The sequence below is a fragment of the Lethenteron reissneri genome, chromosome 51 (genome assembly GCF_015708825.2).
Source record: "Lethenteron reissneri isolate LAM-NWPU_2019-01 chromosome 51, ASM1570882v1, whole genome shotgun sequence".
NCBI classification, from domain to species: domain Eukaryota; kingdom Metazoa; phylum Chordata; class Hyperoartia; order Petromyzontiformes; family Petromyzontidae; genus Lethenteron; species Lethenteron reissneri.
In genome coordinates this window covers 93,434-108,649 of record NC_083829.1, presented here as the reverse complement: position 1 = coordinate 108,649, position 15,216 = coordinate 93,434, and the positions used below count along the sequence as shown (strand labels likewise).

Below are 15,216 nucleotides of genomic sequence, written 5' to 3'. Positions count from 1 at the left end.
ACCCCCCCCCCTCGACCCCGCGCCTCTCATCCAGCAGTGGAGCGACAAAACGGCTCTGCTGGTGCCGCTGCTTGTAGCCGCGCAGTTTGTAAATTGGAATGCGCATCGACATACGCGCGGGTGTTATATTCCACGGCGCGTATGAGACGTAGCATTTGACCTTGGGTGACCCCAATCAGAGGCATCTACGGGACCTTTTTGGCCAGTATCAGAATGATGAAAGAACTATAAGATTAGGCGTTGACCCGCCTGGCAAGACAAACAGGAGATGTTGAAGATATTCAAGCAGCGAATAGAAACACCCCGATTGCGAGGCATCAGCTCTGCATTGCTTGTGACAACAACAACAACAAAAACCATGCAAATAAACGCGCTCTCTGGTTCACGGAGTCTCGACCCCTTGCAATAGGCATCTGCTTGGCGTTCGAACATCTTAACACGTCTTCCGTATTTCCTATTACATTTTTCAACCCAATCAGAGGCGTCCTATTCTTAGGGTTTTTTCAGTAAAGTCACGTAGGTAAAAAATTAAAATTAATAAAAATAAAATAAAAATCACGACGTTTCGGAGGCAACACAAGCCTCCGTCTTCAGGTGGAACCGTCACAGCACGATAGCTGTATATCAAGTGAGAGAAATTCCTCTGCTCGGTTCATCCGTCATTGTTTCCCATTGTTGCACACTGCGATCGTACGCACAAAGACAAAGAGGGCCCCCCTTGGAGCCTACACGGGCTCTTTTGGCAAAGTGCTCTTGCTGAAGCACGTGTGAAGGTCGTCACGCGCAAGAAGCTGGAAGCGGCCGGATACATGGCCGGCCGCCTTTGTCTCCCCAGTGCTGATGTTTACACAGCGCACTAGGTACTCATTTTAAGGCTGAGTGGAACTGCGGGGGGTAGGGGAAGGCACAGGAACGGTTTAAATATCCCTCTTTGATGTTAGCCGTGAGCGGGAATCGCACAAAGTCAGGTCACCCGGGTTCATAGCGCGGTGCGCTAACCACTACGCCACCGCTCCCCACAGACAAAGACACACACACACATTCTCAACAACAACAACAACGAGTGCTATTTCGAGATGACAGTCCTGATAACACGAAGCTCCAGCCAGGCCACAGCCACTTCCATTGGGCCTTAATTTAGAGAGAGCCGATTCCAATTAAGATTGCGATCTAAGTGTGTGTGTGTGTGTCTGTGTGCACGTGTCCCGCGTGTGTGTCTCTGTGTGCGCACACGTGTTCCGCGTGACGCAGACAACGCTAATTGCATGTACGTACGGTGCAAACTTCCTTCGCACCGTACGCAGCCAACCGCGCCAATTGCTCAGCGCGTCGCGTATTTGACGATCGCGTGCAGCATGGGGCGACTGCGACATTGATTCGATTCGAAGCTTTCGTGACCGCGGGAATAACTCTTTGGTGCTTTCGGTAAAGTCACGTAGAAAGAAATTAAATTAAATAATAATAGAATACGACGTTTCGCTTGCAGCACAAGCAACCATCAGCAGGTACAAATGAATGAGAAAACAAACATAGTAAACTTGGAAATAGAATTTCGATTTAAAGCTTTCGTAACTGCAGGGATTCATCTTCTTGGTTCTTTCAGTAAAGTCTACGTGACTTTACCGAAAGAACCAAAAAGTTGGAAATAGAATGTAATACAACACAGAGAGTTGGCCAACATCACAGTCAACACTCCACCTGGTTGATTACGTTCTTCCAAAGATTGCTACATTTGAGAGAGATACAAAACACAGACACGGAAACACACAGAGCAGAGAGAGAGAGAGACACACACACAGAGACAAACAGAGAGAGACAAAACACAGACAGGGAGACACACACAAGCAGAGAGAGAGAGAGAGAGACTCACACAGAGACAAACAGAAAGAGACAAAACACAGACAGGGAGACACACACAAGCAGAGAGAGAGAGAGAGACTCACACAGAGACAAACAGAAAGAGACACGCACATAGGCACACAGGATTGTGAAGGGCAGTTAATCGCATGCCAAAGGCGGAGAGCGGTAGCAGGGGTGGTGGAATCCCGACTCAGTCTCTACAGATGTAGTGACATAGAACGCTCACTACTGTGTCGGCCCGTACGAGGGCTGGGCCCCCAAGGTGGTGCCTGGGGGGTCACGTGGTGGAGGGATTCGGACCTTCCCAGAGGTGGGGGAAGGGAGGCGTGGCCTGGGAAGGGAAGCGTGGCCTGGACAGAACCAGCCACGCCAAAGCAGATATAAGCGTGGTGTGAACGCAGAGCGAGGCTGTTGTACTGTACTCCGAAGTGAAGACATCATCGGTCGTCAAGTCCCGAGTCGTCGTCCTGGGCCAGGCAGGCCGTTGCCTGCCTGGTCCAGTCTGTGTCGCGTTCCAGAGTGTTAGTGAGTTGAGGAAGGTGGTCACCACCTCATGTACAGCGTTATGTTACTTACCGTTTAATAAATAGTGTTGCCTCCAAGCTGCGTGTGTGTGCACCTAATTCGAACCCACTACACAGATACCCCGGACGCACAAACGGAACATTTTACATTCTCCAGCAGAGCGCGGCTGCGGTGTCATCCAGAACGGACCCTGCAGCCAATACTCTTAGTGTTTTTTTCGGTAAAGTCACGTAGGTAAAAAAATCTAATTAATAAAAATAAAATAATAAAAATCACGACGTTTCGGAGGCAACACAAGTCTCCGTCATCAGGTGGTTACCGTCACAGCCAGATTTTCTGCATCAAGTGAGGCAGGGATCCCAAGATGCAAGTTCTTAAATACAAGTTATTTGTATTTGCAGCCAATCGCCACGTTGCGGTCATCTGGGATGAGGCAGCACCTGAATGTGAAACCGTAATTCGCCGCTGGGCCATCCACATCGGCATTGGTGTACGACGACTACGACAAGAAGAAGACGAACAGCCCAGAGAGAAACGCGTGGGACACGTGACAAACACGACACCACCACCAACAACCACCACCAACAACAACGACAACAACAACAACGACAACAACAACGACAACAACAACGATGGCTATCGGAGAGTTCCCGTCCATGCCAAGGCTCTCCCCACGGTTCTACCGAGGGAGCGGTGGCGCCGCGGTTGGCGCACTGCGCTAACGAACCCGGCGACCCGAGTTCCATCGATGGCTCACGGCCACCGAACATCGGTGGCAGCGATCATCGCCCTCCTCCTCCTCCCTCCCTCCCTCCCCTAGGTCAACTCAGCCTCAAATGAGCACCTGTCACGGTGTGTAGGTGTAGTGACATAAGAAGGGAGGGGCTGCTGGGGGCTCTGGGATCCCAGGCGAGTCCAGACGCTTAAGCCTCTGGGCGCCAGGCGCTGGGTTCCCAGGGGGTCCAGACGCTTAAGCCTCTGGGCGTCAGGCGTTGAGTTCCCAGGCGCTTAATCCCCTGGGCGCCGCCAATGGGGGGGGGGGGGGGCTGTGTGTGATCTGTGGGATGTCTGGTGGCGCACACGGCCCCACCCCTCGTTAGACCAGGCATAAAAGGAGAGCTCCCTGGACGATCGGCCCCAGTTGTAACTCAAGACCCAAGACCCACGACCAGCCATCTGAAGACCTTGGGATGCTGCGAGAGCGAGTGCTGGGACTCTGGAACTCCCGACGCTACGACCTTGTGCGGGCGAGTCCAGAGCGTAGCCAGAGTAGAGTATCTAGGCTGTGTAGCTAGGCTGTGTACCTAGGCTGTAACAGAGTATCAGGACTGTTGGAGTGTTGTATTGTAATAAAGAAGTTACCTATTCAAGTGTCTCCGGAACCCGTTACATAGGCAACAAGGGCTGACGAGCGTGATGCTGACCACTCACACCTCCCCCCCCCCCAGCACTTGCCCCAACAGTCTGTTGAGGCTATACGGGGGGAGGAAGGGATGGGGGGATTCTTTGTCTTTGTGTGCCTTGCTCCATGAGAGAGATCAAGTCTCCATCCCTTAGTACAGCGGTCGGGAACCTATGGCTCGCGAGCCATATATGGCTCTTCCGGTGACGGCATATGGCTCCTAGATAATTTCCAGTTGAAAAAAATAAAATGAATAAATCAGTTTGGAACTGATTTTAAAATACTTGTGATATTGCTTAATAATACTGTGTCATTTTAAAGTAAACAGAAATTAGTTTTGAAGATACATTTCACGGGTCACGGGGCCTCAACGCCTGCATGAAGCTCAACCTCACCACGTACGAACCAGACTACAAGGCCATCAGCAAAACCATGCAGCACCAGAAGTCGCATTAAAAGTAAGACACATTTAATTTATTATACGTTACAAAAATACTATATGGCTCTGAATGCAATATATTTAGAAATATTTGGCTTTTATGGCTCTCCCAGTCAAAAAGGTTCCCGACCCCTGCCTTAGTAGTAGGTTTTTACCCTTTAAACTGGTACAAAACTGACACCTTTATACAAGGCATCATGTTTGCAATAACCACAACACAAGCAGTCAAAATGCAAACAAAAATAAATAATGGTAATGATATGCACTGTCCTTGAAGTTGATTGGTCCACACCCGAGACAGCTTTTCTTAGAGCCTAGTCTCCATTGGTGTTGGACCAGATGACGCCAAAAGGCGTAAAACTCAAAAACAGTGCACTATCAGAGTATTGAGAGCTCGGGGAAAGCATTTACACTGTTTTTGAATTGTACGCCTTTTGGCGTCATCTGGTCCAACACTAATGGAGACTAGGCCCTAAGGAAAGCTGTCTCGGGTGTGGACCAATCAACTTCAAGGACAGTGCATATCATTACCATTATTTATTTTTGTTAGCATTTTGACTGCTTGTGTTGTGGTCATTGCAAACATGATGCCTTGTATAAAGGTGTCAGTTTTGTACCAGTCTAAAGGGTAAAAACCTACTACTATATTTTGCCACTGGTAAAGGAGGTCTCCATCCCTTGTCACGGGAAAACACGATCTCATCGATTCAGGAGGCTTCTTTGTTATTCAGCTCCGTGAGTGACGCGCAGAGCGACGGTTCGGTTACGTACCCGTGCGAAAGAAGTTCCACGTACATACAAAGACAAAGATCCCCCGTCTAGCCTTAACAGACCGTCGTGGCAAGTGCTGTTAGCGAGCACCTATAAAGGCCGGCACGGCACACGAGGGGGTGGGTGGCCAACATCACGCCCGGCCGCCTTTGTCTCCCTACGCGCCACACCAGGTACTCATTTTAGTTTGAGTCGACCTAGGGGAGGCCCAGGAGCGGTTCAGATAATCGTCACCGGGGTGGGCCGTGAGAGGGAATCGAACCCGGGTCGCCGGGTTCGCAGCACAGCGTGAAAACCGCTACACCACTGCTCCCACATACACACACATGCACACACACAGACACACATATACACACACCCACACACACACATACACACACACACCCACACACAGACACACACCCACACACACCCACACACACACATACACACACACACACCCACACACACACACCCACATACACACACATACACACACAGACACACACATACACACACATGCTCACGCCACGGTCTCGATTTGCCAGCAAGACGAGCAAACGCATGGAAGAATTGCCGCGCGGACGGATCGAGGTTCTGAAACGCCGTCCAACAGAAGGCGTTTGTCCGAGGAAGATATTTCATTTGTTCGGGTTGTTGTTTGTTGTTGTTGTTATTGATATGAAGGCACGCTACCTGCTGTGATATTTGGATCAGAGGCATGGGCATCGTGGGAGAAAATGAGAAGCGTGCAACGAATGGAAAGTCGAGCGAAGTCTTCAAAACAAAGATGTGAGTTCTCAATGTAAGAAACGTACTGGAGCACGCTTGTAATTACGAGAACTAGAAGATGTATCACTATATATACATAGACAAAGACCCACTCCAAAGACCCATAGACTAACACAGAGACCCATAGACTAACATAGAGACCCATAGACTAACTAACACAGAGACCCATAGACTAATAGACTAACATAGAGACCCATAGACTAACATAGAGACCCATAGACTAACACAGAGACCCATAGATTAACATAGAGACCCATAGACAAACACAGAGATCCATAGACTAACACAGAGACCCATAGACTAACATAGAGACCCATAGACAAACACAGAGATACCCATAAACTAACACAGAGACTCATAGACTAACACAGAGACCCATAGACTAACATAGAGACCCATAGACTAACACAGAGACCCATAGACTAACACAGAGACCCATAGATTAACATAGAGACCCATAGACAAACACAGAGATCCATAGACTAACTAACACAGAGACCCATAGACTAACACAGAGACAAATAGACTAACTAACACAGAGACCTATAGACTAACATAGAGACCCATAGACTAACATAGAGACCCATAGACTCACGTAGAGACCCATAGACTAACATAGAGACCCATAGACGAACTAACACAGAGACCCATAGACTAACACAGAGATCCATAGACTAACTAACACAGAGACCCATAGACTAACACAGAGACCCATAGACTAACACAGAGACCCATAGACTAACACAGAGACCCATAGACTAACTAACACAGAGACCCATAGACACACACAGAGACCCATAGACTAACTAACATAGAGACTCATAGACACACATAGAGACCCATAGACTAACACAGAGACCCATAGACTAACTAACACAGAGACCCATAGACACACATAGAGACCCATAGACTAACATAGAGACCCATAGACTAACATAGAGACCCATAGACTAACACAGAGACCCATAGACTAACTAACACAGAGACCCATAGACACACATAGAGACCCATAGACTAACATAGAGACCCATAGACTAACTAACACAGAGACCCATAGACTAACACAGAGACCCATAGACTAACTAACACAGAGACCCATAGACACACACAGAGACCCATAGACACACATAGAGACCCATAGGCTAACACAGAGACCCATAGACTAACACAGAGACCCATAGACTAACTAACACAGAGACCCATAGACTAACACAGAGACCCATAGACTAACTAACACAGAGACCCATAGACTAACTAATACAGAGACCCATAGACACACACAGAGACCCATAGACTAACTAACATAGAGACCCATAGACACACATAGAGACCTATAGACTAACACAGAGACCCATAGACTAACACAGAGACCCATAGACTAACACAGAGACCCATAGACTAACTAACACAGAGACCCATAGACACACACAGAGACCCATAGACTAACTAACATAGAGACCCATAGACACACATAGAGACCCATAGACTAACACAGAGACCCATAGACTAACACAGAGACCCATAGACTAACATAGAGACCCATAGACTAACACAAAGACCCATGGACTAATAACACAGAGACCCATAGACTAACACAGAGACCCATAGACTAACATAGAGACCCATAGACTAACACAAAGACCCATGGACTAATAACACAGAGACCCATAGACTAACACAGAGACCCATAGACACACATAGAGACCCATAGACACACATAGAGACCCATAGACACACATAGAGACCCATAGACTAACAAACACAGAGACCCATAGACTAACACAGAGACCCATAGACTAACACAGAGACCCATAGACGCGTATCCGACCGCGGCGATCGGGGAAGACGCGCACCCCCCATCCTCGTTCCGTCTCCCCGCATTGCCACAAGTCGCGCCGTCGATGTGTGTCCGCTCAGCAAACCCTTGGCAACGGGGGCTCGCCTCGCTCGGGCGCTGTGGCAGTGTGTGATCGTGATCGTTATTGTTGCGATTAACAACGCGAAGGGTCGCGCACGAGATACACACGTACAACACACGGGCAAAGATCCCCCGTATAGCCTTCGAGAGAATGTAGGGGAAAGTGCTGTTCGCGAGAACTTGCGCCAGGCACGATGAGGGGGGGGGGGGTGTGGCCAGCACCACGCCCGGCTGTCTTTGTCTCTCCCCCCCCCCCCAGTGCTGATGTTTTTACACATCGTTCCAGGTACTCAATTGTGGCTAAGTCGACCTAGGGGAGTCCCAGGACCGGTTCAGATATTCGTGACCGATGTTAGGCTGTGAGCGGGAGTCGAAATTGGGTCATCATCATCGTCATCATCACCCACTGGATACACACTTACCGTCAGCAACCAATGTTACTGCATTCATCACCATAATCATCATTATTTCATCATCATAACCATCATCACTTACTCATCGTTATCATCATAATCCTGTCGGACACTTAATCATCATCATCGTTATCATCATAATCATACCGGACTCATCATCATCATCATCGTTATCATCATAATCATACTGGACACTCAATAATCATCATCATCGTTATCATCATAATCATACCGGACACTCAATAATCATCATCATCATCGTTATCATCATAATCCTGTCGGACAATCAATCATCATGATCATCGTTATCATCATAATCATACTGAACACTTAATCATCATCATCGTTATCATCATAATCCTGTCGGACACTCAATCATCATCATCATCATCGTTATCATCATAATCATACTGGACACTCAATAATCATCATCATCATCATCGTTATTATCATAATCATACCGCCCCGCATCACAATCATGATCACCCAAGGTCAACCGTCGAGTGCCTCTCCCCCCACCCCCCGCCCCCCGCCCCCCCGCCCCCCGCATGGAACATCTCAAACATCCAGTGCCGCTGGGAGAGACGTCAAAGTGGTTCCGTGCGTTCCGGACGAAGCGCATCAGGGTCGGGGAGGGGAGGGGGGGAGCCGCCCCAGACCCCGTCTCGTGGCTCCTCCCTCGCCAAGGCGGCGGCCTCCTCCGCCTTGCGTCACCGCGGCTCATCCCGGCTCGGGCAGGATTGTCCCAAGGACAGAGGTCGCAACCGGGTACCCGATACCCGTACCCTACCCGATACCCGGCTACCCGTACCCGGCCGGGTACGGGTAGCCGTTTCCGACCATGGTGCGGCCGGGTACGGGTACGGGTAGGCCGTGAGTCACTGGTGAGTAGCCGTTTGTCGCTCATTTCGGGTAGGGTACGGGTAGGGAACGGGTACCCGTACCCGGCTGGGTACGGGTAGCCGTTTCCGAGACTGGTGCGGCCGGGTACGGGTATGGGTAGGCTGTGAGTCACTGGTGAGTAGCCGTTTGTCACTCATTTCGGGTAGGGTACGGGTAGGGAACGGGTACCTGTACACGGCCGGGTACGGGTACGGGTACCCATTTGCGACCCTGGTGCGGCAGGGTACGGGTAAGGAATCAAAACCCGTTTGCGACCTCTGCCGAAGGACCAGAAAATCTCCCCCTCCCCCTCCCCTCCCTCCCCCCCCCATTCGTTATGCAAATTCCTTCTGTGCGATCCACTGCTGGATGAAAGTCCTTCCCCCTCCGCCGGGATTTCGGCGTTCGCCCCGGGGGGAGAAGGGGGGGGGCATGGGTGTTGACCATACTTCACCACACTGGTTAGTGCCGCTCATTATTAAACGTCGCCCGTGCTTGTGGAGATCACAAGCAGCGAGATGAATGCGGAGAGACACAGAGCACGCTCGATTGGCACCGTTGGATACGCGCGGCTGCGAAAGAAAGTTCAACACGCGCGCGTTGCAACGTCAAACTGACGATTCATTATTCTGTGCGCTGTGTTGTAGGACTCTGCTTAGATCTCGGAGCGATGTCTCACGGGAGAGTGAGAGAGTCTTTGCCGATGAACGTCTGGCCGTTCGACATCATTTGCTGCAAGCAGAGCACGGCTCTGCTGTTGCTGATGAGCTACTACTGAATGTCGGAGACCGGTCCCAGAGTTTTGCAAGTTTGGACACGAACTAATTGTTCTTCTTGGTTCTTTCGGTAAAGTCACGTAGAATGGAAGTAGTAAAATAATAAAAAATAAAACATAATATAATAATTTCCACGACGTTTCGTTTCCATTCTACGTGACTTTACCGAAAGAAACAAGAAGATGAATCCCTGCCGTCACGAAAGCTTTAAATCGAAACGAACTAATTGCTTGCTGAAATTGTGCGTGCTCAGAAGTAAATGAATACGTATTTTTTAAAGCAAAAAAAGAAAAAGCCGTGAGGCTGAAGTGATGTGTAAAAAATAAACCAAATTAAATTGTTTTACGTGGAAGGAGGGACGGATCTTTGAAGGATGGGATAACACAAACGCTGCGGCTAGCGCGGTGCGCTAAGCGATGCACCACCGCTCCATGTCCACCACCTCAACAGACTGTTGGGGCAAGTGCTGTTAGCGAGTAACACAAGCGGAGGTGGGTGGCCAACGCCACGCCCGGCAGCCTTTGTCTCCCCGCGCGGCGATGGTTTACACACCGCACCGCTTACTCAAATATCTGAGGATAACGATGGGGAGGCCCAGGACCGGTTCAGATAAATCGTCAGCGGTGTTGGTGACCTTGAGCGGGAATCGAACTCGGGTCACCGGGTTCCGTGGCGCAGCGTAGCGCTAACCACTACGCTACCGCTCCCCCTCAGACTGTTGGGGCAAGTGCTGTTAGCGCGCACCTATGAAGGCCGCCACGGCATACGAGGGGGTGGGTGGCTAGCACCACGCCCGGCCGCCTTTGTCTCCCCAGTGGTGATCTTAACACACCACACCAGGTACTCATTTGAGGCTGAGTCGACCTAGGGGAGGCCCAAGACCGGTTCAAATAATCGTCACCGGTGTTGGCCGTGAGCGGGAATCGAACTCGGGTCGCCGGGTTCATAGCGCAGTGCGCTAACCGCTACACCACCGCTCCCCCTCAACTCACACAGGCACACCTCACTCACTCACAAAGGCAAAGACCCCCCATATAGCCTTAGCAGACTGTTGGGGCAAGTGCCGTTAGCGAGCACCCATGAATAAAGGTCACTGTTGTTGTTGACTGTGAGCGGGAATCGGAACCGGTGTGGCCCGGGTTACGTAGCGCGCTGCGCTAACCGTTGCGCCACCGCTCCCGCCACAACGCACGCACGCGCACGCACGCGCGCGCATCATCATCATCAGCGCCGCCGCCTCCGCTACCTCCACCGTGCATCATCAATGTTTTAGCGGCGAGACGACGATTCCGCGGTTGACATTGCGAGTCTAAAAATACCGCGTGTGTGAGAGCGAGAGGTGGTGGGTGGGTGGGGGGGGCTGGACAAGGGGAAGTGGGGGGGGGAGAAGCGTGTGGGGGGGGGTGGCTGGACAAGGGGAATGGGGGGGGGGAGAGGGGGGGGGGCGTGGGAGGGCCGTGGGTGGGGGGGGGCTGGACAAGGAGAATGGGGGGGGGGGAGAAGCGAGAGGTGGTGGGTGGGTGGGGGCTGGACAAGGGAAAGGGGGGGAGGGGGGGGAGGGGGGGGAGAGGGGGGGGGGAGAGGGGAGGGCGTGGGAGGGCCGTGGGTGGGGGGGGCTGGACAAGGGAAATGGGGGGGAGAGAAGAGAGGGGGGTCCGTGTGTGTGTGTATGGGGGGGGGGGGCACTGCGTTGTCACGGCCCACAGGGAGCCTGCAGCGCGAACCCCCACGACTCCGACCCGATTTACTTGCGGGGGGGGGGTGGTGAGGGGGGGGGGGGCAGGGTGGTGAGGGGGGGGGGCCAGGGTGGATTACAGTGCGTGGCTATGGGGGGTGAGGGGGGTGGCAGTGACATTAGTGACTCAGCTCAACTGGAACGGACCCTGGGACTCCGCTCAAATGAGTATCTGGCTCCGGTGTGTAAACATCATCATTTGGGAGACAAAGGCGGCCGGGAGCGGGGTCGTACCACCACCCAGCCCCCCTCCCCCTCGTGTGCCGTGCCGGTTCTTAACAGGCGCCCTGCCAACGGCACTTGCCCCGAACCGTCTGTTGAAGTCCATGCCGGATGGAATCTTCGTTCGGTATTCGTATTTAATGCGTTCCCGGCAGCCTCGGATCGATATTAACGAGTTGGCTGAACGTCGGCGGCCAGTGACAACCTCGGGGCCTCATCCGGCAATTCCTCTAGATCCACTCAGCCTTAAATGAGTCGCCTAGAACAGCGCGTAAACTTCAGGATAGGCTCATTTTTTTGCACCACGTTAACCTCAACGTTTATATAATCGCACCAGAATAAGAATTTACAGAAATTAAAAAAAACACACATCGATTCGTAATGCCTCCATCGTTTGAGTCTTAAGAATTGTTAACAATCGACAATTCCACGTATCGTTACACCACCACCACCACCACTCGTTCGCAACTTAACGGCTTAAGTTATCGTAACTACCCCCGTAAGTTCAGCTCCTCCAAGCTAATGTCGCTTAACGCACATCGGTCAAGTTGCGTGAATGTCGAGATTATTGTGTTAACAGACCAAAGCAGTGTGTTAATAATACACACGTAGCCTGATTTCATTAAGTCAGACAAAAGCCATCCCCACCAGCCCCCCCCCCCTCCTGGAGGTTGATAAGTGCATAAATCTATTTACGACTTAATAACATTGGCCCCGACTTACCGAGGAGAGCAACACTGAGTCTCAAGACTCTCTATTTCCACGGGAAGGGGTCCTGCTACATTGGGATGGTTGGCCGGTTAAATTGTTCATCAGAGTTCAGCTCCTTGTCGGGGGAAAACCCGGAGGAACCCCATCGCATCGCATACGGAAATCTGTATTTGTACCGGAGAAATCCGATGAGCTATGAAGCTCTTTTACACAGATGCCCAGTAAAGGGGGAGACGGCTTTCAAAGAGCCGATCACGCGAACCGACTTGCCGTACGGTCAACAAGGCTAATCCCCCGTCACCTTGCCATGCACCCAGCGGGCGGGGTTCAGAGGTTACGCCAATCTGCACGTGATCCACCAACGCCAAGTCTTGCCTCGCAACAACGCAAAAGAGCCCGGATCACCACCACCACCCCAACCACCACCACCACCACTCACCGGCACCACAGTCGCCACCATCACCATCACCAGCAGCAACAACACCACACACACTTTTACCACCACCACCACTCACCAGCATCACATTCGCCACCATCACCAGCAGCAACACCACAACCACTCTTAACACCACCACAACCACCACCACTCACCAGCATCACAGTCGCCACCATCACCAGCAGCAACAACACCACAAACACTATTACCACCACCACAACCACCACCACTCACCAGCATCACATTCGCCACCATCACCAACAGCAACAACATCGGCACAACCACTATTACCACCACAATCACTACCACCATGACTACCAACATCACAATCAACCACCAGTCCTCACTATCCCCATCACTACCAGCACCACCACTGGCATCTTCTGGACCACCACCATCCCTACAACAATCACCAACAGCATCATTACAATCATCTACACCACCAGCAGCAGAAATAGCAATAACAGAACTACCATCACCACAATCACCAGCAGCACAACCAACCACCACCATCATCACAAGCACCACCACCAGCAGTCACCACTACAATCCCAACCTCCACAAGCACCTCCACTACAATCACCACCACGACCATAATCACCAACTACAAAATCACCACCACCACAACAATCACCACCTCAACAACAATTACCACTTACAAAATCACCACCTCCACAATCACCACCACAACAATCACCACCAGCACCACCACCACAATCACCACAATCTCCACAATCACCACCACCACCACAACAATCACCACCTCAACAACAATTACCACCTCCACAATCACCACCTCCACAATCACCCTCACCTCCACAATCACCACCACAACAACCACCACCACAACCACCTCCTCCACCACCACAACACACACCTCCTCCACCGCCAACAACCGCCACCACAACCACCACAACCTCCTCCACCACCACAACAACCACCTCCGCCACCAACCGCCACCGTGCCGACTCTACCTGAAGTCGCTGTATGGGTGGATGATCCAGAATCCGGCCAACTTGACCCTCTCCTGCTCCTTCTCCACCGCCTTCTGGCTGCCGAACATCCTCAGCGAGAATTTGTTAACGCCGGGCAGCATCATCGCGCTGAACTGCCGGTGCATGAAGCTGCTCTGACTGCCAGTCTGGTCCACGTCTTCCCCCGCCGCGGAGGTCGAACCGAGGTTCGCGCCCGGCCCTCCGTCCTCCGCTTTGAGCAAAGACATCGAGCCGCCGACGCTGGCACCGCTGCCCCCACGACGAGACATCCTCCGCTGCTGCTGCTGCTGCTCCGAAGATAAAGAGTCGTCCTTTCGTGAGCCACCAACGCGCTGCTGTTGACGTCGCTTCGACGACCTTTTCATGGCCCCGTCCGCGAAGCGGATGGTGGTCGCGTTGTTGGAGTCGGATGATTCCTGCGGTGCCGAGTCCTCGAGGAATCGACAGCTGCCGAAGTTGGTCTCCACGGACGCGAGGCTCTCGCGACTCTGCGCGCAGTCGCCGTTGGGACTGCACTTGGCCACCAGAACTCTGGTCTCGTCCTCGTCTCGGCAAGACTCAACTCCCGGCGAGATCGTGTTCGCGATTGTTGTTGTTGTTGTGGCGGTGGTTGCCGCACCACCACCACCACCACCGCCGGTGCTCGAGGGAGATGTGGACGAAGCAAGAGTCCGTAGTCGAATGAGTCTGCCACCACCGCCGCCGCCACCACCACCGCCACCGCCACTCCCTCCGATGCTCGGGCAAAGACCTCCCTGTTGATCGGCCGCGTTGGATGACTGCTGCTGGTGCTCGTTCTGGCTGCTGTTCGTGTGTTCGTCGTCGCAGTCAATGAGGCTGGCACGGGGGCACAGATGCTGGGGCAGGCTGTAGAGGCGTCTGCGCATTGCGTGTGGCAGCCTATCCATTGCGAGTCTGCGCGTGTGTCTGTGCGCGTGGTGAGTCTGTGTGTCTGTCCCGCCCGCGCCGTGTGAGTAACGTTAGCCTCCACCCGTCGCTCTCCCCACCCCCCTCTCTCTCTTGCTCTCTCTCTCTCTTGCTCTCTCTCTCTCTCTCTCCCACCTCTGTCTCTCTCCAGATATCTCACAAACTCCCGCTCTCTCTCGCTCTTCTCGTCACTGTGCCCGTTCCCTCCCTCGCCTCTCTCTCTGTGTGTGTGTGTGTCCTTTTGTGTACGACTACTGTGTGGGCCCGTGCATTTGTATGTACGTCTGCTGTGTGGTGTTTCAGGTGCGCGTCTTCTTACGTGTGTCTTTGTTCTTGTGTGTCTGTGGGTGTTCCTGTGTGTCTGTGGGTGTGTTCCTGTGTGTCTGTGGGTGTGTTCCTGTGTGTCTGTGGGTGTGTTCTTGTGTGTGTTCCT

The 15,216-nt window shown here is 52.2% G+C and overlaps 1 protein-coding gene across 1 annotated transcript in view; it reads right to left on the bottom strand.

Moving 5' to 3' along the window:
• Positions 1-14,846, bottom strand: part of LOC133355532 (potassium/sodium hyperpolarization-activated cyclic nucleotide-gated channel 4-like) — a 54,399-nt gene extending 39,553 nt beyond the window's left edge. The window contains exon 1 of the mRNA XM_061572872.1: positions 13,836-14,846. Coding sequence (XP_061428856.1) covers positions 13,836-14,764 — 929 coding nt within the window. The 5' untranslated portion in view covers positions 14,765-14,846. The remainder of the gene's footprint in view (positions 1-13,835) is intronic.
• Positions 14,847-15,216: the final 370 nt, after the last annotated feature.